The sequence below is a fragment of the Brachyistius frenatus genome, unplaced genomic scaffold (genome assembly GCF_029030835.1).
Source record: "Brachyistius frenatus isolate BFR_SWC_R1_liver_20210118 unplaced genomic scaffold, ASM2903083v1 Contig_253, whole genome shotgun sequence".
NCBI lineage: Eukaryota > Metazoa > Chordata > Actinopteri > Embiotocidae > Brachyistius > Brachyistius frenatus.
In genome coordinates this window covers 191,701-215,082 of record NW_027210852.1, presented here as the reverse complement: position 1 = coordinate 215,082, position 23,382 = coordinate 191,701, and the positions used below count along the sequence as shown (strand labels likewise).

The window sequence follows — 23,382 nt, the reverse complement described above, 5'->3', positions numbered from 1 at the left end:
ACAGACCTCTTGTAAAAGCAATGAAGACGCTAAAAATGTAGAACGTGAGCTTTTTATTTGGTCAAACAAACCTTCGATGAATAAATAGGTGGCGGTTGGAGGAGCGGTGGACTCGGTTTACTGCGTCATCTTGGTGAAGGACTCCCACAGAGTGGCCAGCTGAGCCTGCACGTCCTGAGCGCTGGCGTCCAGCTTGGCCTTCAGCTCCGCTGTGTACGGAGCCACTTTCTGCTGGAGCTCCTGGGTCTTCTGGGCCAGCTGGGTCTCGAAGCTGTGGGTCAGAGGGATCATGCTCCTCTGAAACTCCTCCAGGCTCTGGTCCATCTTCTGCTTCATCTCCTCGGTGTAGGGACCCATCTGGGTCTGCAGCTGGTTCACGCTCTTGTCCAGCTGCACCTTCAGCTCCTGGCTCTTCTGCAGCAGGACGGCCTTCAGGGCCTCGGGGTCCATGGCCTCGACGTAGGGGGCCGCCTCCTTCTTCAGCTCCTCCACCTTGGTCTGGATGTGCGCCACCATCTCGTCGGCGTAGGGCCGCATGTTGGCGCTCACGGCGGCCAGGTCCTTCTCCAGACGGGCCTTCAGCTGCTCGGCCTCCTGGGAGAACTGGGTCATGAAGTCCTGGGTCAGAGGAGCCACCTGAGATCGCAGAGCCACGACGTACTGGTTCACGGTGTCGGCGCTCTCGGAGATCTTGGTGCTGACGGACACAGAAAAAAAACAACAACAACTCCGTTATAACACTGAAACATAACCTTGTATCTCTGATTTCATCTTTTTTGTTTTTGTTTTGTTTTTCCTCTTACTTCACTTCCTGTCCGATCTCGGACTCCCTGATCTGCTTCAGGGAGTCTTCGGCGGTGAGCGTCGCCTTGGAAACGTAGTCCCAGAAGGCATCTTTCACCAGGTCCAGGTTGGTCTTGGGCGGCTCCTGCCACAGGATGTTGGCGTTGCAAACTGTGGATGAAGCAGCGGATTTATTTCACCAGCTTTATTTTTATTTTTTTTTAAATGGATCCAAGTTGAATTCTTTAAAAAGAGAATATTGACTCACCAGAGAAAAGAGCGAGAACCACGATAGCCTTCATGATGGAATCTGATACTGTTGGACGAAAGACGATGAACAGTTTAGACTCGTTTCTCGTCGCCGGTTTAAGAAATATCAGTTTATAATGAGAAAGTATTTTACCTTGCAGATGCAGCTCGTCTCTTTGTGACTGTCCGATGACTTGTGTCGTGCAGACGACTGTTCGCGCCTTTTATATCCGTGTTGAAGGGTAAAGTCCTCCTCCGAGTGCCCTGCTGGACACACTCCTGTAACTCCACGTCATAATCTGTGTCATTACGTCTTCGTGGTGTGATAATCTGTCATCCGAGTGGCTTTTATAATCATTTATACGCCTTTAACAGTGTCACGCGCCGCAGCTTACACCGAGTCAGTGGCTTGAGGGCCAAAACGGTATTCAAATCCTTCAATGAAGTGAAACTATCATTTTACAAAGGTTACAAAAAAAACGTTTTCCGATCCCTTACTGCTGTAGTTGAGGTTTGACCAAAAACTAAATCAGACTGAAGTCAAACAGATTGTTAACGGTATCCCGACTCGTCACTCGCATGACCTCTGTGGGGGTTCTCCTCCGGGGAAACTGAAAAATACGTGATATCAGGCATTTAAATTGGACAGATGCTGTTTTTCTTCGGAGTCCAATCTCCCAGAATCCCTCTGGTTATCTCCGACATGACGGATAAGTCAAAACGTAGGAGAGTTTTGTGAGGAGGGCTTCTGTGACCCGACAAGCCGTCTGAGTTGCCTTGAAGAAGCATTACAGAACGGGTGTATCTCGTGTCGGGTCATTTCAGAAGGCTTCTCCGCCTTCACGACACTTTTCTGAAGTCGGACAAGCTATCCCGACATTCCCGACGGGATATTACTTCTCCTCGATGCGCATAGGCGACTGTTACACGGGGGGGGGGGGTCACTCGGGGACTTTTAGACGGCAGATTTGAATTGTGTACAAGTTGGTTTCATCTCCATTTTCTGACGAGCATGTTTGAGATTTGTTGGGTGTTTGTCTCCTCGGCGACCCACAGCCGGTACGTCCCGTGGTTGGTCCATTAGAGTCCGTGAGATGGAAATGTCCTCATCAGAGGGTGTGTGTGTGTGCGTGTGCGTGTGTGTGCGTGTGCGTGTGTGCGTGTGCATGTGGGGCCTCTGAGTGGACGTCCAATTTGTTGGCATAACACAACACGGCGTGATGGTAACTAAATCTGTTTTAACTTATGTGCACCATCTTAACAACCTCCAAGTCCCCCTTTTTAAACAAAAAAAAAAATTCTTCTCGTTCTTTGTTCTTAGTGTGTTATTAAAAAAAAAAAAACAGCGGGGTTGTTTATCAGTAGTTTCTCTTGAGAAGAAGACTTTAGCTCCTCTGTCTTATCAGTCTGTTGAGCGGGAACAGCTGTATAAAGGAGACGAAACGTTCCTCGGTGAAGATAACTTTCAGGCAGGTGGCTCAATTGGACCAAAGTCCGACTCGCGCCTCACTGACCTCTTAAAAGCTCTGACAACAATAGTTTGAAGTTAAGAACCTTTGGTGAATCGATATGCATGTTTACTTACTTGCGCAGTCACAGGCTGAAGTAAATAAAAACCAGTATGTATTTGTAGGTCACAACAGTGTCAGAGCTGACCTGACATTACCTCACCTGTTTTTCACTCTTTTATTTAAACTTGAATCCTATTTAATGTCGAATCTTTCTTATAGCTTTAATACAGATTGTGTGATGTTGTATAGAAGTACATTTTTAGTTTCTCTTCAGTTTGATTACATAAGCATGTTGGTTATTAACCAACCAACAGTAGTATATAATTTATTTATTTATTTTAAATTTTTTTTAAAGGTCCTACTGTTCTTTTGTAATCAGGCCTACAGACATTCATATTCCCATCAGGATGAATTGTATAAAAAAAATATATATATATATATTAAGTTGTCCAATTATTGGATTTATGGCCAAATAACAACAGAATCTGTATCTGTCCTTTAGCCTCAGTTATTTTGCATTCATTTAAACTCTAATGTTTTGAATGATTTTTAAAATGTTCTGGGTTCCCGTGGGTGTTTTACCAGAGCACTGAGTGTTTATTTGAGTCTCGAATGTTTCCCTCCTCTCCTGAAAACCAGGCCGTCATAAAACATTTGAAGTTAATTTTTCACATCAAACATGAAGCTGAGTGAAATGTTTCTCTCTCAATCCGTTATCGACACCGGCTTTATCCTGAACAGGGTCACAGGTCTCTCTTAAGCAGGTGTATTAAAACTTAATACCAGCCAAAACTTATAAACATGAAGTTGAAATGAAATTCTTGGTGTTGAATAAGTGAAATGTGCACTTATAACATATAAGATAATGGAATTTGAAACTTAAAATTTTAGTTTTTGTAATCTAGAAAGTGTCACTTCTTGCCAAACTACACTGAGACCATCAACAACAGCCACTGGTCCCTAAACAAGTACCAAATCAAAGTAGAAAAGTGACTTTAAGGTTGTCGGAGAGCTCATACGAGGGGAGACAACCAATTTTCTTCTTTTCTTTTGTTAATATTTGCTGTCCGCGTTCAGATACTTTCTACTCATCCATATTCTCCGTCTACAGCTACGCCATCCTGAGCCCACTTTATATATCTTTGTACTTAAGTGTCTTTTCTCGACTTTTCTTACATTCGAAGCCATTTTTTTTTCTTTATTTTTGTGTTAAAAGACACTTCTGCTGTCTCTTTCCTCTTGTAGTGAAGATGTAGTGACGTTAAAATGAGCTTTCGTCAGACAGTTGAGGTGTCGGGGTGGGTGGGGGCGTTTTTGACTCACCGCTGCTGTGATGTGGAAGCAGCCGTGACAGCGCGGCACTCAGGGCTGGACTTTACTCCTCTGGTTCCTCCATACGACTCAGCAGCCTATATATACTCAGTCGGGAGGAAACGCACAGTCCAACAGCTGACTGACTGAACAAAGCTCATCCACACCGGTAAGACAGAAGTGGGATAATGCAACGTCTCTGACTTCTATGATATCTAAGAAAAAAAATGACCAGTAAGAGCTAATTTTGCACGTTTCTTTCCAGCTGCAGATATGAAGGTCCTCGTGGTGCTCGTTCTCGCCGTTTTCACTGGTGAGAAAGTTTCCCCTCGGTGTAAAAACAAAAAAACAACAAAAAAAAAAGGAATTTCACATGTAATTCTTCAACTTCCTTTAAGTTTTCAGTGTAAAATAAATGCTTTGTATTCCCTCAGCAGGGTGCAATGCCAACATCGTGTGGCAAAACCAGCCCAAACAGCAGGTCGACATGGTGAAGGATGCTTTCTGGGACTACGTTGCCAAGGCAACCATGACCGCCGAGGACTCCCTGAAGCAGATCAGACAGTACGAGCTGGGAAAGGAAATGAAGTAAGAGTCTTGAAATATGAAACGAAGAAAATGGCTATAGTTTACCTTTTCAAAATGACGACGTGAGAGCAGCCTGACAATATGACAGCGGATCCTCATGGTCATTGTTGTGGAGCTTCATAGTGAGTTTGAGGTGTGTGAATCGACTGGTTTGCCTCAGTTTGTCATTTTCTGGCCGCAGCGGGCGAGTCTTTTCAGAGTAAAAGCGCTACTTTTAATGTTGTAAGTTTCAGCTCAAACATTTGTCATGTCGTACTCAAAGTTCTGCTTGTGTCTCTGCAGCGCCCTCATCGCATCGAGCACCGACGCCGTCAACAGGTTCTCCGACACCCTGCGCGCTCAGGTGGCTCCTCTGACCCAGGACCTCGTGTCCAAGTTCTCCCAGGAGGCCGAGCAGCTGAAGGCCCGCCTGGAGAAGGTCCTGACCGCCGTGGGCACCCGCCTGCAGCCCTACGCCGACGAGCTGGTGGCCGACCTCCAGAGGAAGGTGGAGGAGCTGAAGAAGGAGGCGGCCCCCTACGCCGAGGCCATGGACCCCGAGGCCCTGAAGGCCGTCCTGCTGCAGAAGAGCCAGGAGCTGAAGGTGCAGCTGGACGAGAGCGTGAACCAGCTGCAGACCCAGATGGGTCCCTACACCGAGGAAATTAAGGAGAAGATGGACCAGAGCCTGGAGGAGTTTCGGAGGAGCATGATCCCTCTGACCCACAGCTTCGAGACCCAGCTGGCCCAGAAGATCCAGGAGGTCCAGCAGAGAGCGGCTCCGTACACAGCGGAGCTGAAGGCCAAGCTGGACGCCGACACCCAGAACCTGAAGGAGCAGCTGGAAGCTCTGTGGAGGTCCTTCTCTAAACTCATCCAGTAAATGGACTGCGATGAAAACTAGATTTTAAATATTGGTCCACTGTCTGTGTCAAGAACTGCTGCTAAGTCGGGGTGATATTTATGGGCGAGATAAAAAGAAGTGCAATACCTCATTTTCTCTGTTTTTCTGTCTGTGAAAGCGTCTGAACCGTCAGTGATTTGTCTTTTGTGTTGCTGTTTACCAGTAAAAAGTGTTATCTATAAAACAACAATAAACATGTTCAACTTATTTTGGGCTTTTCTTGGTGTTTGAAATGGAAAATACACAGTCGGGTTCGCCAAAACAAATTCTAAATGTTTGTGGCTGTACTTTAATGAATGAATGTTTTTAAACTCTTAAGACTTCAATGCGTCAAATACAATCTCGGACGTTGTGATCAAAGAAATAATAATTGCTGTGTTACAACGTGTGGCTCCGACGGTGGAGCTGGTTGCCCACTGATCTTAAAGGTGGTGGTTCAATTCCTGGTTCCTCCTGTTCACCTGCCAAAGTGTCCGAGACACTGAACCCCAAGTTTCTACCGATGGCGAGCGTGCACCTTGCGTGGATGCATGAATAGGAATTAGTGGTAAAGTGCATTGAGAGCTACATAAGTGCAAACCATATTTCTACCATTTACAAATGAAAACTTGGACCGATGGGCAGAAAAATGCACCACTGTGTGACGTAATGTCGGAACAGCCTCATTCGGTCTGTTGTGGCCAGTTGTTTATTGTCAGGTCAGCAAACTTTCGACAGATTTCACTCCACAGTGAGAGGAATCATCCTGACAGCGAGTCCAGTTGTTAACTTTAACTCGGCTCATCTTGTTCTGTTTGATAGCCCCGTTTTAGTATTTACTGTCATCTCCCATTGCTTTTTTTTAAATATTTTGGCCAGACCTGCAGCTGTTCAGCAAAAGTTGCAGAGTTTCACTGAAACTTTGCCAACAGCTGCGCGCAGAGATGTTCATGTGAATTCATTATAATTCACATGAACATCTCTGCTGAAAGTTAATCAGCCGAAACAGAAAGGCAGAGCTGCAACACAAAAGAAAGTAAAAAGTGCATTTTCATGACTCAGGCTCACGAAGGATAATCTAATATTGATGTTTATTGTTTTGAAATCACATTTTTATTGTCTATTTCCGCTGCTTCTTTGCAAAAAAAACCAAAAAAAACACTAAAACACAGAACTAAGGACAGTTTTATTTGTCCGAAACATCTTGAAATCTTTACATCTTAAATTTCAAAGAACATATCAGTAAATCAAATATCCCAAATTGTCAAAGTGCTAATTAAATACAACACTGAAAAAAATAACAATCATGTGGTCTTATTCTAGTGGTTTTCAACCCGTCAAAATAAAACAATACACATAATTAAAAAAACAAACATGACGTAACTGTTTTTTTCTTTTCTTTCCTGCCTTGTCAATGATGCTTAATGTTAAAGTCTTTATTAGGTTCCCGCAAAACCAGACTGGGAACCTCAACCCTGCCACCAACACAAGAAAACCGTTTCCTTGATATTATCGATGACTTTTCCAATATTTTTCATGTCTTAATGCACCCTGCTTATATTATCTATTAACAGTGAGGCTCCATGTTCATCTCCACATTTACACACGATAAAGTTATTCATTGAATAGTCTGATCGGTGTCAAAGTCCGTTCGCTGGAAGGTTTCCCATCTTATAAAAGTCGTATAAATGAAGGCAGCAGTCGTTAAAGCAGACTATGAACCAGATCAGCGGGACAATGACATTAATCTACAGTGACCTTTGATCTATTTTCCTGCTGTGCTATCAAACAGCACCAAGGCTATCGCATTGATTTTACACTTGAGTGGATTAAAAAAAAAAAAAAAGAAGAATCCCTTTTTTTTATTATTTTTTTTTATTTAAGGGATTATTACACCGAGTGGAGGGGTCAGGTGGTCCTAACTTCTGACCCGTGTGTGTGTGTGTGTGTGTGTGTGTGTGTGTGTGTGTGTGTGTGTGTGTGTGTGTGTGTGTGTGTGTGTGTGTGTGTGTGTGTGTGTGTGTGCGCTTGTGCTTGTGCTTGTGTACTCAGTGTGCGACGTGGAGCCAAAATAACACTGCCATAAAAGGTGACAACAGCGCAGTTCACGCTGGGAACTTCGGACGCGGGTCAGTGATCCTCCCCACATTTATTGGATCAAATCAATGCGAGCTAAAGTGTATAAATACCGAGTGACGAGTTCAGTCGGTCTCAGACGTCACTGATCACTGAGGTAAGATACAGAGAAATCATGAACCCGTAACAGCTGGTTGAATCATTAAATTTGTTTTAAACTGTGTAGAATAATTGTTTGTATTTATGATGTTTGATTTAAAAACACTGTACAACATTAAAAAAAAAAGTAGAACATTTAAATGACTAAAATGTTAAATCAGTTAGAAAAGGTCTTTATATTAAAGTTTAACAAGTGAGAATTTTGTAAAGAAATTTCACTAAAACCTGTATTTCATTTTTATAAATATTATATAATATATATAATATCATATTGCAGGTGTCCTTGTTGCCGGTCATCATGAGGGTGTTTGCAGTAATCTTTGCACTGGCAGTCCTCTCAGGTGAGTTCAATTTCTGCTTAGATACACGTAAAAACAAAAAAAGAAGAAGAATTTTACTGTGTCGAGTCAAATTTATTAAGATAAGAAACCAAAAACAGTGAATTGGATTAGATGAGTGTGAGAGAGCTGGCAAGTTGCTGACGGTTGTAAAGTGTCTCCATGAAAAGAAGGAAAACAAAAACGTAGCTAGAAGTAGGACAGACATGTGGGGCTTTTATTTTGAAAAGTACAACCTTCTCCGGGCCCCTGTGGTGAAAAAAGTATCATGAAGGAAGCAAACTGGATCTTCTTGTCAGCTCTATATATTGAACAACACAAGCTCTTGGTAGAAATAGGAGAATATCCCTGAAAATTAACCTTCTGTGCGCCGGGAGTCTGAATACGAGTCCCAGAGTTGACAAAATAAGAGAAGTTTGACCACCTTTCAATGTGCAGCCAGAGACTCTTCTTCCGTCTTTGTTTTATTCTTCACAATTTCAGAGATGTTTCTTTTTCTTTTTCCAAACCAGGCTGCCAGGCCAGAAGTATTGTCACGGACGACTGGAGCACCAGCTGGGAGGTTTCAGTGGACAAGTTCAAGGATTACCTCACCGACCTGAACACGAGGGCCGACGAGGTGGTGAAGAACATCAGGACCTCCCAGATCAGCAGAGAACTGGAGTGAGTTCACGATCAACTATTTTTAAATTCAGTCCAATATAGTGACGGATCAATGCACTGTAGTGAAATCAGGTACTGGACCTGAACTGGTTCCACATCAGCGTATCTTATTCTTTAATGTACACATTTCCTCCCCCAAGTTTATTATATTTCTGGCCTTAAACAACACTCAGTAATCACAGTTAGATTAAAAAAAAATAAAAATAATGTTCCTTCAGTGCTTTAATATACAAAAACCTTTTGATACTTGGAAGTGTTTCAGATTTCTGTCTGTTCTTTGACTCCATTTTGACTGCAGCACCATGTTCTTCACTCAGCTCAGTGTTGAGACTTTAATCTGAGGCACGTCGAGAGCTGCCGGCTGAACTCTCAGACCTGCAGCGTACACTCGATTAAAGTCCACTGTCCTGACTTCGACTGGTTTAGTCTTGATGGCTCTTTTAAGTCTCTAAAATCTGTTCATATTTGTGGGTCAGTACAGGGTTCATGGGTACAGGAGCCTTCGTAAAGCAAAAAAAAAAAAAAAAGAAAACAGGCTTCAGTGTTTTGAATGCGGCTTTGATTTGCTCTGTCTTCATCTCGACCCCCTTTGAACAATGCATGCTTCACAGAAACACCAAACCAAACCCCTTAAACTCACCCATCTCCTCACCTCCCCCGAACAGCACCCTGATCCAGGACAGCATGTCCGAGCTGGCCATGTACCGGGACGACCTGCAGACCAAGCTGGCTCCCTCCACTCAGGAGGCCGCCGAGCGTCTGGGCAAAGACCTGCAGCTGCTGTCCGACAAGCTCCGCGATCACATGAGCGAGGCCCGCGAGCAGATGGACAAGTACGTCCTGGAGCTGCAGACCATGATGGAGCAGAACGCCGACGACGTCAGGCTCCGGGTCTCCACCTACACCCGCAAGATGAAGAAACGCCTGAACAAGGACTCCCAGGAGATCAAGAGGTGAGGCGGACGGAGGCGGGCAGCTGGGCTCGGGAGGCTGATGGCAAACTCTGTCCAGGAAGACGCTCTGATAGTTTTACTAACTTTACGAACTGAATTCAGAAGCACTTTTATTGAGATCTCCTCGGAGAACAGTTTTATTATACTTCATAATAATTGGACTTTTTAACTGCATTATTCTTTTATTCTAAAATATGTGCCCAGAAAGCAGAATTTAAATTGAGTGGAATCTCCTTCAGGAAAAGGAAATTGAACATCTAGTTGGTTTATATCGTTGTAAAATGAGTATTTTTTTTTTTTAGTTTTTTTGACTTTTGCTCAGAAGGAAACGAACATCTTAAAGTTGGTTTTATTAGTTTTTTAATTAATATTATTCATAAAACATTTAAAACTCTTATTTTAAAGCTACGTCACTTTTATGATTTGTTTGTAACTTTAAGCCCCGCGGCTCTCCACGTTAAAAAAAATACAAATAAAAAAAAACGAGTAAGTTTTTCTGTAATTTGATTAAAGTGATTAAATATGACTCTTTATCAGGTAGCTGTTAAAAAAGAAAAAAAAAAAAAAACATAACTTGCAATTTTTGCTAATTCTCTCGATTTTATCGAAAAACGTCACAACTCCACGAGCTGCGATGCAATTTTAGAGAACTGTGAAATCCTGGTTACGCAATCAATAATAACACTTTGTTTACAACACTTTGATGCCGGAGGAAAGCGATCGATGGAGATGTTGGCGGCTCCCATTAAAGCTGCTGTTTTTTTTGTTGTTGTCTCAGACACATCACCGACTACTTGGAGGAGTTTCACTCTCGCGCCTCGAGCAACGTGGAGACCGTGAGGGCCCGGGTCGACCCGTACTTCTCTCAGGTGCGAGACAACGCTCAGGCGAAGATCAGCACCCTGAACGGCATGCTGAGGTCGCAGGTGGAGAACGTGAAGAGCAGGATTCAGACCGCGGCCGAGGACGTCAAGGACCGCTTCGAGGAGACGGCCGGCGACCTGCGCTCCACCCTGGAGGACAAGATGGAGGAGCTGTGCGACTGGTTTAAACCTTGGGTCTCTTATGTTCAGTGACAACATGTAAACCGTTACATCAGTCTGGACTGCTGTTTTTTTTATTTTTTTTTTTACATCCACCGCCTGTAATAAAGCTGGTTCGTGTAAAAGGGTTTGAGTTCATCAATACAAAACGCTTTACAGCCACGCAGAAAAATGTGTTTGTTGAAATATTAAAAAAAAAAAATCTCCCGGGCGTCTCCTACTTCACCAAGGTTGATATTAAAAGTTCAAGACTTCACCTGTTGATGGTGATTCAACTTTTAGTGAAATGTGTTTGTTGAAATATTAAAAAAAAAATCTCCCGGGCGTCTCCTACTTCACCAAGGTTGATATTAAAAGTTCAAGACTTCACCTGTTGATGGTGATTCAACTTTTAGTGAAGTTGAAACGTTCGGAGAAATGTTTTGCATCCACTACACATTACAGGAAGATATTCAGTATCACTGCAGACCCCCTTGAAAACACGTATATCTACTATCCGAAGGATGTCTGCGGCGATTTTGGTCGCATTTGAATGAATATTTATGGACGGTGGACTCTCAGAGATTGGGAGTTTGAATCCTCCCCCCTTTGTCGAGACTTTAAAAAAATATCATCCTATTGCACGTTGTCCAAATTATAACAAACAAACAAAAAAAAGTCATACTACAGCAAAAAGTGACCAAAAACTCGATTTTGGGTCACTTTTTGGACGACACGCTAAAAGTATTACACATGTCCACCGGATTTTGTGCATGCAGGTAAATGTAGCTGCAGGGGCATCTCCTTAAGGGGGCGCTAGCGAGCCATTTGGCCACGCCCACTCGCGACTCCACCGAAATACGAAATTTTTCGCGAGTGTACCATAAAACCAAAACCAATAAAAAAATTAAAAAAAACTATTTATACACACTAAATACACTTTACCTTATATAGAAGAAGTAGTTTTGTATTTACTGGTGATTTTTATCGCTTGTATATAAAAGCAGTATTTCCAAAAACAAATCCTTCAAAATCTTTTCAAAACATGCTGAAGCTTTTTATTTATTTATTTTTTTTAATCTCGTGTATATATAATAATATATATATTATTATTATTATTATATATATATACGTAATCTCGTGTTTAAGCGTGTGAAGCGACGGCACGGTGAAACCAAACTACAAAAACGTCCCGTCATTTCTCCGTCCAATCATAACGCGTCGTTCGTTTCTCTCAGCCAATGGAACGCAGCCGTGCGCGGAAGTAGCTTCGTCACCCCCGCGCAGCGTCATCGTCGTCGTCATCATCGTCATCGTCGTCGTCGTCTACCTCCAAACAGCTCCCATCATGCTCAAAGCGGCGGACTTCACACTTCATCCCGCCCGTTAATCTCCGCCGACATGAGCAACCCTTGTCGGGAAGTCGTCACTCTTCAGCTCGGACACTATTCAAACTTCGTGGGGACTCACTGGTGGAACTTACAGGTGAAGGAGGAGGGAGGAGGAGGACAGGACACCGTAGGAGGCTAATGCTAAGCTAACGTTAGCGCTGCGCGTGCAGCCCCCCCCCAAAAAAAACTTCTGACGCTGTTATTTTAAAGTGAGCAGCAAACAGCGTTTAAATTACATTAATTAAAACAATTCACTATTTCCTAACAGACAGGTGTGTAAATAGATGTTCTCCTACTTTTTTTTTTTTTAAATTTTTATTTTTTATTTTTGTTATTGTGTCATTCATATTGTGCCCACATGGAGGTAAAGATACATAAACATTGATCAGAAAACAACACAAGCTGTTAAATACAGCATTTTGTTTATTTAGTAAAAGCAGCACACCGGGGTGCAAATAACAATTATTTATATAGTCTTGTTATTCTGCTGATTTATTATGATTTTGTTGTTGTTGTTGTTTGTTTTTGTTTTGATTAATCAGAGAATAGCTTCAATAACAAGTTAAAATGCTCGTCACGACTCTCTGGATTAGGGTTAGGGTTTATTGACTGTTGTCTTTATTATTGGTCCAAAACCTGACGAGGAGCTGCAAAAAAATCACAACTGCCTTTTCTTAAATGGATAGAAAAACGATTAAAAGTCATAATGAAATAAATATTAATTCTAAAATTATTGTAATGTTGTGTGGGACGTTTACGAATATTCATTGGTAGTAAAAACAAAACAAACAAAAAAAACACCCCACTGCATTCTTACCCTATAAATTTATACAAAACACAATATTTAATATTGTCATCTCACTTCAACTCTTCGGCTTCACTCGGACTCCGATGAACCGATGATCTCCCTCTCTTGTGTGTGCAGGATGCGTCTTTGTCGTACGATCCGGAGGCGGCGCTCGGCGAGATCCAGAGCGATGCGGTGTTCCGTCAGGGAGAGACTCTGGGCGGACACGTCACGTACACACCGCGGCTCATCGCCATGGATCTCAAAGGTAACTCCTCCCATCACGCACTTTTAATCAACTGTGAACACGACCGTCCGTGCGGGTGATGCTTTTATCCGGCAGGTTGCTTTTTTTGTTGTTTTGTTTTTGTAATTTAAATTCCTGAAGTAAACTGAGCCGCTCCGCTCTCTTGTCTGTCTGCAACAGGAAGTCTTCGTACTCTGCGGCGGGAGGGACGTCTGTATGACGCAGCCAGAGAAACCCCAGCGGTCACGTGGTAAATCAGAGCGTCTCGCAAGCTTTTACGCCTTTTTAACACCTTCCGACACGTTTGTTTTACATCAAATATGGTCAAAAACAATTTGTGCAGTACAGGAAACAAAAACCTCTTTGGCTGACGGACATACAGACCTGTGACCATTAAAGTACCCGTCCGTATCGGACCGACCACGGTTTACCTTCTACCCAGGTCTCTTTACGTTTGATGTAACTGTGTGCTCCATGTGGCAGGGAGGGAAGCCTCATGATGCACAGAGAAAGTCCTCCGGTGAAGAACAGCTTTCTTCAAGATCTGGAAAAACTGGATGTGAGTATTTAAAGTTGGAAAAGTGGCGTGAAAATGAGGCAAAGCGGCTTCATTTATAGAGAACGTTGTTTAAGACACTTTGCAACTAAAAAAATACTTTATATACAGTAGAAAAAGAAAATGCATTACAGTGATGTTAAAAAAAAGAAGAAAAAAAAACAAAGAACCAGAAGAATAAAATCAATGAAGATGGAATAAAACCGGATTTAACAAATTCAATAAAATACATAAAATGATAATAAGAGGATAGAAGACCATTAGAAGAAGCTTCCTATGCTGTATTATTATTATTAAGAGTCTACAAACAGTGCACACTCTTTATCATTAGAAAGGCATCTTAGCTTTTTTTTTTTTTTTTTTTTTTTTACCACCCAAAGACATTTTAAAAATGCAGAATATCTTCACTCTTAATTCTTTCTCTGCAGTTTACTGTCAGTTAATCTTTGATTGGTCAGGAAACGAGCTGCTTTTCCAAATATGTAATCGCACATCTGTCAAAAACGTCACGGTACAGTCGAGTCCCTCGTCCTGACAGCGGTCTTTGTTTTCCAGAATGGGGAGGTCCTCGCCGAGGTCAATTTTTCCTCCAGCTTCCAGCCTCAATACTCGGGTACAAAAAAAACAACAACAACCAGGAAAACAAACCTCCTTTAAACTGTGAAATAATGAAAAGCTTCTGCATCAGCATGAAAACTCTCCCACCCGCAGGCTCGGTGAGCGTGGACACGGTGAACAGCCGCCTGGCTCAGGTGCAGAAGTGCTACCGGCTGGAGGGCAGCGTGAAGGTGTGGTCCGACTTCCTCAGGATCCACCTGCACCCTCGCACCATCTCCGTCATCCACCAGTACAACCACGACGGGTAAATCCCCCCCCCAAAAAAAGAAAACACTTTTCAAGAGAGTTATTTGATTTGTAGTTTTATTCTAAAGTAAGGTTTTCATGTAAAGTTATTGACTGAATGCATTTTAAAAACCCGGAATGAGTCGCTTTTAACTTCGTCGTGTTCAGCAGTGTTTTATTCAGCAGGCTCGAGATGTCATCATCAGTCTGAATTGTTATTATTTAATCATCACACAGCAGTGACGAGGTTTAAACGCGACCCTCGGGCAAAAAAAAAAAAAAAAAAAAAAGAAGAAGCTCCCGACTGGAACTTAAGTTTTAACTTCATGTTTACATAAAACACAGAGAAACATCAAAACAAGCCTCGTTTAAATTCCACGAAACACGATCTTTGTAACGTCCAATCTGATGTTAGTTTTAGGATACGAGTTCGTTGATATTGCATAAAGAGACTAAGAGGAACTTCCTACTTTCTAGAATATTGTTAGGAAAATTACTCAAGAGGCTCGGTTCAAAATCAAACATATCGGACATTTATTCTTTGCAAGGAGGAGCAACTACATGCTCCCTCAAAGAGAGGTGGCCAGCAATGCTCCCCCCCAGATCTCCTCCGTAGGGCAGCTTTTATACAGTGTGACAAAACAGTTGACATTCTTCCATCAAATATATATAGAAATATTAACATGCGCTGCTGTAACTCTGTTCAGCCCTCAAACATTTATGGTAAAAGTGACATCCGACCTCGGGTACAACCCCGAAACTCCAGATTTTATTCGTCAAATTTCTATTTGAAGAAAAGCAGCGTGTCGGATTTTTGAGCTTTCTGTTTGTTGGCGTGCGCAGGGAGGCTCACCGTCTGGAGGCGTTCGGTCAGGGAGAGTCTCTGCTGCAGGGCTCGGTGCTCGAAGACCTGGAGGACAAACTGCACTTCTTTGTGGAGGAGTGCGATTACCTCCAGGTAACTCTGCTGCTCCCGCTGCGCTCGACTCTTTATTTTTGTTTTTTAATATCTGCCACCTCGGTGACTTCCCCGCCGTCGCCTCGACTTCTCCCTGACATAAATCGTCATCGCTCCCCCCCCCCCCCCCGCGTCCCGTTTCCCCTCTCAGGGTTTCCAGGTGCTGTGCGACTTGGCCGACGGCTTCGCGGGCCTGGGGTCAAAGGTCACGGAGATGCTGCAGGACTCTTACGGCGGCAGAGGTATCCTCACCTGGGGTTTGGCGCCCGTCAGTCACCCGGATTCGGTGAGTGTCTCTCCGGCCGCGTCACCCTTCGATCATGTGAAATCAGCTGTTTTGTGAACGCCGTCCTCTCTGTTCAGACTCCAGTGAAGGACCTCTACCACCTGTTAAACTGCACTTTAGGGACAGTCAACATGGCCGGTCACAGTTCCTTCTTCTGCCCGTTGACGCTGCGCGGTGGACTGGGCAGACGACCGTCCTCTCCCATGGCGTTCCCCCACCTCACTTACGACGTGAGTCCTCAAACCGTTGTTCGTTTCTTCTGCTTCAGACTCGATTTTAAAACGCATTCATCGCCTTGTTTTCACTTTTCAATGTCTTCGTTTTGACTGAATTCAAATCTGTTCCTCCTCCTGTTTGCAGCCGTCGCTCTGGTACCACTCCAGTGCCGTCCTGGCTCTGGCCCTGGACGCCCTCACCGTGCCTTACAGGCTGAGGAACAACAGCGTCCCCATGTGGCAGGTGGCGGATGCGCTGGCCGTATCGGGGAGGAAGGTCCTTTGCAGCTCTTTTTTTATTTATTTATTATTTATTTTTGTACCTCTCTGTTAGAGAAGGCTCTGAGCCGAGAGTAACCGCTGCCATTTAAATCCGAAGGTGGTGGCTGCTTACGGCGCCGTCCCCTTTCCCATGATGCAAGGCAGCTCCCTGCCTGACGCCCTGAGTGCCTGCGCTGATGCGTTGCCCTGGAAACCCCTTTCGGCCTGTGCCGAAGCCGGCGACGGTCGATGCTACAGCCAGTGGGCGACGCTCAAAGGCTTCGAAGGCCAGAAACTGATCAGGTCAGACTTTTATCAAGAAATTCTAAATGTATGAATTACGCTTTTTACATATTTTAGACAAAAGAAGGAAATATATCAAAATTTCTGTTGTTTATGGTGACGTATATTGATTTAAATACGACGTAGAGAAGATTTAAAACTTATACTAATTTAAATAGATGGGTTTATAGGCGTATTCATGACATGTTTCTGTTGTATTTGTGTGTGAAACAGAGAAACTATTTTTTTCATAACCTGAACTATATTATAAGTGATTTTTTTTTACCCACGCGTGAAACATTTTATTGTCTCCTACGTACATTTTCTTCTATACATTTTGTGCAGTTTTATACTGTGTTAAATTGACAAAGTAATAATTCAGTCTTTCAATACGAGGGCGGATCAAAAAGGTTGAGAGTCTGCGATGCGGCGTTCAAACCAAACAGGAACTGTGTCGAAACCTTTTGATCCCGCCGTCTTACAGCTGAACACGTGCTGGGAAAAAAAAAAACGTGGACGAAGGCGCCCGAACAAATACAAAAACGTACCGTATTCGTCAGCGTTCGATAAGGTCACCAAGTTTTCAAAAAAAAAAAAATAGGTGTTGAAACACAAAGATATTAAAACCAAAAAAAAAAAAAAAGTTTTTTCCCCCGTAATGTGTTCATAAAAGAATAAATGCGTCTCTCCATCAGCTCTCTGCCTCCCGGGACCGCCCCGCCCACGCCGCTGCACAGCCTCCGCAGCGGGGAGGAAGTCCTGGCCTCCTACATCAGCTCCTTCTACCCCACGGCCGCCCTGTGAGTCTCCACGCCGACACCGACCGCTTTTCTCCCGTGCGCGCGCGCTCCTCGAGATTAAACAGCCGCTCTTCTCTCCCCTCGTCGTCACTCTTGTCAGGGATCTGCAGCTGGTGTCGACACCCAGCAAGCTGACGCCGCCGTTCCCTCAGATACTCAGCAGGTCGATGTGCGCTCAGAACGAGACGGCCGGCTGTGAGTGTTTTCGCTTTTTACATTTATTTATTTATTTATCCGTCGGGACCGTTTTCTCCGCGTGCCTCGTTTTAATTGTTCGGTCAAAAGATTGTTCCCGGGCGTCACAAGTAGTAATCTGTCTCCTGCAGCTCCGCTCCCCGTCATGACGTCCCTCCAGTCGGGCCCCGCCCTCGGCCCCTGGCTGTCGGAGATGCATCGGGTCGTCGGCGCTTTCGACATCCGCCGCGTGGCCCCCAGCTTCCTCTCCCACGGGCCCGAAATGGGCGACTACCAGGAAGCCTTGGAGCAGCTGCGCCTTCTCGCGCGGTGTTACCGCGACGACAGCGGCGGCGTGGCGTCCCCCTCCCCCTCCTCCTCCTCCGAGGACGACTGACGGGACTCGAGAGTCTTCGCTTGCCAGCCTGCGTGCGCTCGTACGGACGCTGGGCGACGTAGCATCGTGTGCACGTATGGACTGTGGTCACGCCCTCTCAAAACGACTGTTTATGTAATTAAAGTGTATTTCCAGACTACATTATAAATTAACGACTGTATTTCCACAAAGACTGTAGTTGTCTCACCTCTGTATGCATTTGGGCGCAGATTGCGTAACGCTCCGACCATAAATTCAAACGACTGATGTGCACAGATGTTGACGCTTACTTGAGTTCTCATTGGCCGAGAAACTGTTTACCTAACTTTGTTGCTGAAGTCTGAAGTGACCCGTAAAATGCCAATTTTTGTATTAAACTATTTAAACTACAAATGCTTTTTTTTTTGTTGTTGTTTTACTCGACTATTGAAAGTGGAACAACACCAGCCTGCGATTTAGCGCTGCTTTGTTTACGGTCAACAAACCCCGCAGAGCCGTGTTAATGATATGAGACTTTTTATGGGATCTGTTGATGAATTAATTCACAATATCACCCGACCTTTCTTCGTAAGACGGGGCTGACATCAGATACAGGTATGCAATGCTCTTTTCCACTTTCATCAGCTGATAGAAAACTGGTCCTCAAGATAGGTCAAGAAAAAAAAAGCAATTCAAACACAATATTATACCCAAAAACTTCAATTGACATTTTTATCAATTTACATTTGATCTGTTACCAAAAAAAAAAAAAAAAAAAAAAAAAATCCAACAATGTGTCCAGAACAGGCATTTTTAATCTGAAAACAAAATGATACAAGGGTTCCACAAATGTGAGATGTAGGAACATACTCCCACCCAGCATATCGACAAAAACAGTATGCTTCTACATTTGTTTAAAAAAGGCTAAGACACATATCATACCATCATTTAAACTTATAAAACTCAGATTGCACCCTGTTATTTTACAGACACCTCTAATGAAAAAATATGTGGAGTAAAAGTCAAATGAAATGGGGTCGCCTGTGCATAAAAGACATCGAGCATGTGTGCCTGGTGTTCTACAGCTATTTATCAAAAAACAGGAGGCAGGGGTCGCGTCGGGGGGTTCGGGGAATGTAAATACAGGACGGCGGGAGACACTGGGATCGGGGCTCATGACAAACAGTCCAAAATCGGAACTAGGAACGGGAGCGGGAGCGAGAACGAGACTGGGAGCGGGATTTGGAGCGGGACTCTGACCGGGAGGCGGATCGGGAGTGGGCTTTGGCAGGTGAGGGGGAACGGGATTTGGACTTGGATTGAGACCTGGCTCTGGATTTGGACTCCACGGGAGAGCGGGAGCGGGAGCGGGAGCCCATCTCGGGCCCGTCGCCTCCCTCGTCGTCGCTCTTGGGCTCCTCGCGGCCCTTGGAGCCGGATTTCCTCGAGCGATCCTTAATTCCCGATCGAGAACGGGACCTGGAGCGAGAGCGAGATATGGACCTGGACTCCTCCTTCTTGCCCTTCTTGCCCTCTTTCTTGATCTTTTTGCTCTTGGGGCTGCGGCTCTTGGGGCTCCGGCTTTTGGGGCTGCGGCTCTTTGGGCTCCGGCTCCTGCTGCGGTCTTTGCTCTTCTGAGCGCCGTTGCTGCGCTCCTCTTCCTCCTTCTTGATCTTGTTCTTATTCTTCTTGCTATGAGATCGGCTGCGAGAGCGGGAAGCAGCTCTGTGGACAAAAAAACAAAACAAAAACAAACATCAGAACTGGTTTATTTCCTTGACAAAACCAACCGAGAAAGGACTTTTGGTGGACTTTTTAAACTTGAGACCTGAACACAGGAGTACAAATGAACTCATTAAAGATATTAGAGACCAAAAATGTTTTCCGATCCATAATATATTTGCTTTCTCACCTGGAGTGGGAGCGGCTGCGACTGCTGCTCTCACTGCGGCTGCGGCTCTTGCGAGACCTGCGGCTCCTGGAGCGGGACCTGGGGGGGGGGAAACGACACACGGTAACCGTTAGCGACGCGTCATCTCCCGTCTCCGCTTCCCATTATTTTTCCGCTCGTGACCGCTGCGATCGCAAAAAGGCGTCGCGTCTCACCTGGACCGGCTGCGGCTGCGAGAGTACGAGCGGCGGCGTTTGGCGCCGGGACGGTCCTCGATGAGCCGGATCTTTCGGCCGTTCACCTCGGTGCCGTCGAGCTTCTCCAGAGCCCTCTTCATATCGGAGTAGAGCCTGAACTCGATCACTCCCTCGTTCCTGCGACCCTTGTGGGTGTCGGCGTAAGTCACCTCCCCCGCCTGCCTCATATAGTCCTGCGGAGGAATGGAAGCGCGCGCGCAAGCGCAGTGACCAGATGTTATTGACGAGCTTGACGTCAAAACAAACAAACAAAAAAAAACAAAGACAACATTCAAGATTAAAATGACAAACCTCGGTGTATTTCCAATGTCTTACCTTCAAGTCCTGCCAGCTGCAGCGGCTAGAAAGATTCTCAACAATAAGTCGATAATCTGTCCTTATAGGTGGACCGTATCTGTCTCTCCAGCGCCCATATCCACCTTCGAAGGTAACAAGGAAACAGAGGAAATAATGAGGACCGGAGAGTAACTGTGGTGGTGCAATTATACTAAACTCCAAGCTACACACTACAAAAAAAAATATAGCAATATTCACTTGGGAAAAGGAAACAATGAAGGGAAAAAGCAAAGTTAAAAAAAAAAGCCTTAAAAAAAAAAAAACAATACAATTTTTTTTTATAAAATCCTAAAAGATCCTAATTATTTATTCATTTAAAAAGCTTAAGCCAAAACAACAACTGTTAAATATCAGTTTTGGTAAAAGTTCAATCAGTTTTTAACAAAATAGAAAAAAAAAATAATAATCAAATCCAAAATCATAACTGATCGAGGAAGTACTTACGGTGAACTAAAGCAAGTTTCTAAGCTATCCTATCTAAAAACATTTCACTGTTACAAAACATGTTCTTTTTTTTCAGGCACCTATAAGAGCTGAACCCACATCTGTTCCTAACCCCCATGGCATCCTCACCACCCGGCCTGGGCCTAATGGGAAAAGCGGTCTTCATTCACAATGGCTCCCTTTTTTGGTCTGCCCAGGGGCCCAGAATGGTCAAACCACACTCTTGGAAAGGGGGGACACCATGGCCAGCAATAGGGGCAGGCAGTCAGCAAAGGACTCTTTCAATTAAAACATTGAGGTTCTTTGTTAAATCTTTACCTTTAAATTGACAATCATTTTTAAATAAAAATATAAACGGACTAAGACATCAATAGATTACATGATATTTTGACAATCAAATAGATATTTTTTTTACAGTGTTCAAATGAATACATTGATAATCCTACCAGTAAGCCATTTCCCCCATCACAATATTCACATGTAGCTGCATTATTAGTTTTACCATAACAAAGTTTTAAACCCAAAGATCGTTTTCAGGTCATTGGTGGCTCCGGTGCACACAAATTTAATCATGCCGATAAGGAAACCTGCTCCCCACGCCCGCTGTTGTTGTTGTTGTTGTTGTTTAAAAGCGTTCAGTGCTTAGTTGAGTGGCGCTCGATGCTTCTCTACCGTGTTCAATCCAGAAATTGAGACACGCCTGTATGTTAAAAAAGACCATTAACACACAGGGGGGTGGGGGGGGAGGTTGGGGGGCTTATTGAGCTCAGAACAAGAGGAAATACTGATGCTATCACATCAGGGGATGTGGATGTGTGTGGATGTGTGTGTGGCTCAATGACTTAAAAAAACTAAAAAAAAAAAAAAACTAAAAAAAACCTTGAAAACCGCGTTATCTGCAACAGTTAACTTCCTGTTACGAGTCATGGGTGGAGATATGATTTTCTACTTCGTGGCCAAACACCAAGATGACAATATTTAGGCCCTCGTTTTAGCCCAGACCCACTTCGCCCCACTCTCAAGTACCATCCACAGAATCAAACGGATCATGATCACTATGATATAAATTGAATGCACATCAGCCACCAAGGACAAGCTTACAATTTTTTATTTTTCTTTCGCCCCTTTGATACTTAGCGACTCCCTGTAACGAATGAAACCCCTCATCAAATGACATCATTCATGTGAAATAAGGACAACACTCCCCGCTAGATACTTACTCCTCCCGCCACCGTAGCCTCCGTCCCGGCGAGGCCCCTTGGTGTGCTCCACAATGACCCTCTCCCCGCACAGCTCTTTGCCGTTCAGGTCATAGACGGCATCGTCTGCGTCGCGAGGGTCATCGAATTCAACAAACCCATACCTGCAGGGAGAGGTGGGAGGGGAGGAGGGACCGGGACACGGGGACACGGGGACACGTTTAAGCACCGGGTGACAATGGATCAAGTTTACACCAACTGGTTAAACATCATTCATACAAGACACCGGCTTAATTACTGATTTAGTTAAACTGAATGAGGCAGATCAATGCATTTTAAAACTATTTTTTTTAACTGATCAGTATTGGCTATAACTGCTATATTTAACCAAATCCTTTGTTTCACATCAATTGTCTCTCAAACAGAGAGCAAAGATTAATTCATTCACGGCTGGGGGGAGAAAAAAAATAATACAGAAAATCCTTTATGATGTGAACTTGAAAACCTGCAAGTGGAATTGAGATAAACAACCAATATTTACATTAAAAAAAAAAGTTATGGAGCAGCTTGGATGCATTTTTTTTTCTTCTTTTCATTTCATGCATTTAAAGTGTGCACTGAGCAGCTGTATTATCTAAGGCCAATAAATAAATAAAAAACATGTTGGATTGGAGGCACATCAAAAAACAAAACAAAAAAATCGACATAAATATATAGTTGTAAAAAAATAAATCGAGCATTATTCAGTAAAGTGAGTGCATTTGTTTTGTACTGATAAAATTATTAAAAAAACAAGCTGTTTAAATCTGCACTTCTGAGATTCTTGACAATTTACAGACCCCGAAAATAAATAAATATAAATATATATAATCCGAAATATACCGATGGTGAAAGTGAATGCACGTTTAGGTGGAGGACACCAGCTGATGTACCGGCACGTTGATAGGACTTAACTTACGGGGAAGGCTGTGCATGCGTTTATAAAGTGTTTCGAAATGCAGTTTCGTAGTTGTAGTGAACAGTTCGCTTTAAACACAAACACCCGGCGGTGACATTGCCACGTCCAACATTAGTTAGCCCGAGCTAACAGGCGTCGACGAAGCGCAAACATTAAGCAGAATATCGCAAATCTCCAACCCTTAACTTTCTTTTGTATATTTATATATATATATATATATAGAGGGAGATATCCGACTAATACGTTCGTGTAAAGTCGCGGAGAAATGTCGCACACACGAGCGCGCTAACGTCAGCAGGCTAGTCCGGTCAACAAGGCCTCAAAGCCCGCAGGCTCGTCTCGGCGCGGCGCGGCCTGGTCCCGACGGGTTTTTTTTTTTTTTTTTTTTTTTTAAAGCCTTCAAACAAACGCGGCCAAACCCGCGAGCCTCAAAGCGTACCCGTTTTTCAGGTCGACTTCGAGTATCTTCCCGTAGCCTTTGAAGAACCTCTCCACGTCCTTTTCCCGGGCTCTGTAGCTCAACCGTCCGATGTACACCCGCGACATATTGTTAGCTTCGTGTGCTACCGAAATGTGCTACCGGAGAGAACGAGAGCACACGGGAGGAGGCGCGAGGCTGGGGGGCGG

The 23,382-nt window shown here is 44.0% G+C and overlaps 5 protein-coding genes across 7 annotated transcripts; 3 read left to right on the top strand and 2 right to left on the bottom strand.

The window, feature by feature from the left end:
* Window position 1: 1 nt before the first annotated feature.
* LOC138634173 (apolipoprotein A-IV-like) lies at window positions 2-1,279 on the bottom strand. The gene is made up of 4 exons (XM_069720857.1): window positions 1,187-1,279; window positions 1,052-1,099; window positions 804-954; window positions 2-697 (listed from the first exon to the last, which is right to left on the bottom strand). Exons 2-4 carry the CDS (start codon window positions 1,083-1,085, stop codon window positions 118-120), a joined length of 765 nt encoding a protein of 254 aa, XP_069576958.1. The 5' UTR covers window positions 1,086-1,099; window positions 1,187-1,279; the 3' UTR covers window positions 2-117.
* A 2,654-nt stretch (window positions 1,280-3,933) lies between these two features.
* On the top strand, window positions 3,934-5,507 carry LOC138634172 (apolipoprotein A-IV-like). Of its 2 annotated transcripts, none has more exons than XM_069720856.1 (4): window positions 3,934-4,023; window positions 4,120-4,167; window positions 4,292-4,442; window positions 4,725-5,507. In XM_069720856.1, exons 2-4 carry the CDS (start codon window positions 4,128-4,130, stop codon window positions 5,302-5,304), a joined length of 771 nt encoding a protein of 256 aa, XP_069576957.1. In that variant the 5' UTR covers window positions 3,934-4,023; window positions 4,120-4,127; the 3' UTR covers window positions 5,305-5,507. The 2 variants fall into 2 exon arrangements, with proteins under 2 accessions (XP_069576957.1, XP_069576956.1); XM_069720855.1 differs by having other exon boundaries at window positions 4,289-4,442.
* A 2,011-nt stretch (window positions 5,508-7,518) lies between these two features.
* Window positions 7,519-10,661, top strand: apoea (apolipoprotein Ea). The gene is made up of 5 exons (XM_069720862.1): window positions 7,519-7,537; window positions 7,817-7,880; window positions 8,390-8,540; window positions 9,206-9,493; window positions 10,272-10,661. The coding sequence occupies exons 2-5, from the start codon at window positions 7,838-7,840 to the stop codon at window positions 10,567-10,569; spliced, it is 780 nt and encodes a 259-aa protein (XP_069576963.1). The 5' UTR covers window positions 7,519-7,537; window positions 7,817-7,837; the 3' UTR covers window positions 10,570-10,661.
* A 1,182-nt stretch (window positions 10,662-11,843) lies between these two features.
* msto1 (misato mitochondrial distribution and morphology regulator 1) lies at window positions 11,844-18,084 on the top strand. Its single transcript, XM_069720889.1, has 14 exons — window positions 11,844-12,000; window positions 12,832-12,961; window positions 13,121-13,190; window positions 13,424-13,499; window positions 14,052-14,109; window positions 14,208-14,358; window positions 15,183-15,297; window positions 15,449-15,583; window positions 15,661-15,813; window positions 15,944-16,075; window positions 16,178-16,362; window positions 17,037-17,141; window positions 17,242-17,336; window positions 17,468-18,084. Exons 1-14 carry the CDS (start codon window positions 11,917-11,919, stop codon window positions 17,710-17,712), a joined length of 1,734 nt encoding a protein of 577 aa, XP_069576990.1. The 5' UTR covers window positions 11,844-11,916; the 3' UTR covers window positions 17,713-18,084.
* A 383-nt stretch (window positions 18,085-18,467) lies between these two features.
* Window positions 18,468-23,360, bottom strand: srsf4 (serine and arginine rich splicing factor 4). Of its 2 annotated transcripts, XM_069720890.1 has the most exons (6): window positions 23,195-23,360; window positions 21,819-21,961; window positions 20,134-20,237; window positions 19,777-19,991; window positions 19,583-19,660; window positions 18,468-19,395 (listed from the first exon to the last, which is right to left on the bottom strand). In XM_069720890.1, the coding sequence occupies exons 1-6, from the start codon at window positions 23,299-23,301 to the stop codon at window positions 18,870-18,872; spliced, it is 1,173 nt and encodes a 390-aa protein (XP_069576991.1). In that variant the 5' UTR covers window positions 23,302-23,360; the 3' UTR covers window positions 18,468-18,869. The 2 variants fall into 2 exon arrangements, with proteins under 2 accessions (XP_069576991.1, XP_069576992.1); XM_069720891.1 differs by lacking the exons at window positions 21,819-21,961; window positions 23,195-23,360 and adding an exon at window positions 20,698-20,741.
* Window positions 23,361-23,382: the final 22 nt, after the last annotated feature.

What these genes read in the sequence shown, in the direction of transcription:
- LOC138634173 (XM_069720857.1), bottom strand. Translation starts at nt 1,085, where the DNA reads ATGAAGGCTATCGTGGTTCTCGCTCTTTTCTCTG. An exon ending in GGTTCTCGCTCTTTTCTCTG is followed by an intron (nt 955 to 1,051) that starts GTGAGTCAATAT and finishes CTTCATCCACAG; the next exon opens with TTTGCAACGCCAACATCCTG. An exon ending in GAGATCGGACAGGAAGTGAA is followed by an intron (nt 698 to 803) that starts GTAAGAGGAAAA and finishes TGTGTCCGTCAG; the next exon opens with CACCAAGATCTCCGAGAGCG.
- LOC138634172 (XM_069720855.1), top strand. Translation starts at nt 4,128, where the DNA reads ATGAAGGTCCTCGTGGTGCTCGTTCTCGCCGTTTTCACTG. An exon ending in CGTTCTCGCCGTTTTCACTG is followed by an intron (nt 4,168 to 4,288) that starts GTGAGAAAGTTT and finishes GTATTCCCTCAG; the next exon opens with CAGGGTGCAATGCCAACATC. An exon ending in GAGCTGGGAAAGGAAATGAA is followed by an intron (nt 4,443 to 4,724) that starts GTAAGAGTCTTG and finishes GTGTCTCTGCAG; the next exon opens with CGCCCTCATCGCATCGAGCA.
- apoea (XM_069720862.1), top strand. Translation starts at nt 7,838, where the DNA reads ATGAGGGTGTTTGCAGTAATCTTTGCACTGGCAGTCCTCTCAG. An exon ending in TGCACTGGCAGTCCTCTCAG is followed by an intron (nt 7,881 to 8,389) that starts GTGAGTTCAATT and finishes TTTCCAAACCAG; the next exon opens with GCTGCCAGGCCAGAAGTATT. An exon ending in GACTCCCAGGAGATCAAGAG is followed by an intron (nt 9,494 to 10,271) that starts GTGAGGCGGACG and finishes TTGTTGTCTCAG; the next exon opens with ACACATCACCGACTACTTGG.
- msto1 (XM_069720889.1), top strand. Translation starts at nt 11,917, where the DNA reads ATGAGCAACCCTTGTCGGGAAGTCGTCACTCTTCAGCTCGGACACTAT. An exon ending in CATCGCCATGGATCTCAAAG is followed by an intron (nt 12,962 to 13,120) that starts GTAACTCCTCCC and finishes TGTCTGCAACAG; the next exon opens with GAAGTCTTCGTACTCTGCGG. An exon ending in AAGATCTGGAAAAACTGGAT is followed by an intron (nt 13,500 to 14,051) that starts GTGAGTATTTAA and finishes TTTGTTTTCCAG; the next exon opens with AATGGGGAGGTCCTCGCCGA.
- srsf4 (XM_069720890.1), bottom strand. Translation starts at nt 23,301, where the DNA reads ATGTCGCGGGTGTACATCGGACGGTTGAGCTACAGAGCCCGGGAAAAG. An exon ending in AGGCTACGGTGGCGGGAGGA is followed by an intron (nt 20,238 to 21,818) that starts GTAAGTATCTAG and finishes TTACCTTCGAAG; the next exon opens with GTGGATATGGGCGCTGGAGA. An exon ending in CGCAGCCGCAGCCGGTCCAG is followed by an intron (nt 19,661 to 19,776) that starts GTGAGACGCGAC and finishes CCCCCCCCCCAG; the next exon opens with GTCCCGCTCCAGGAGCCGCA.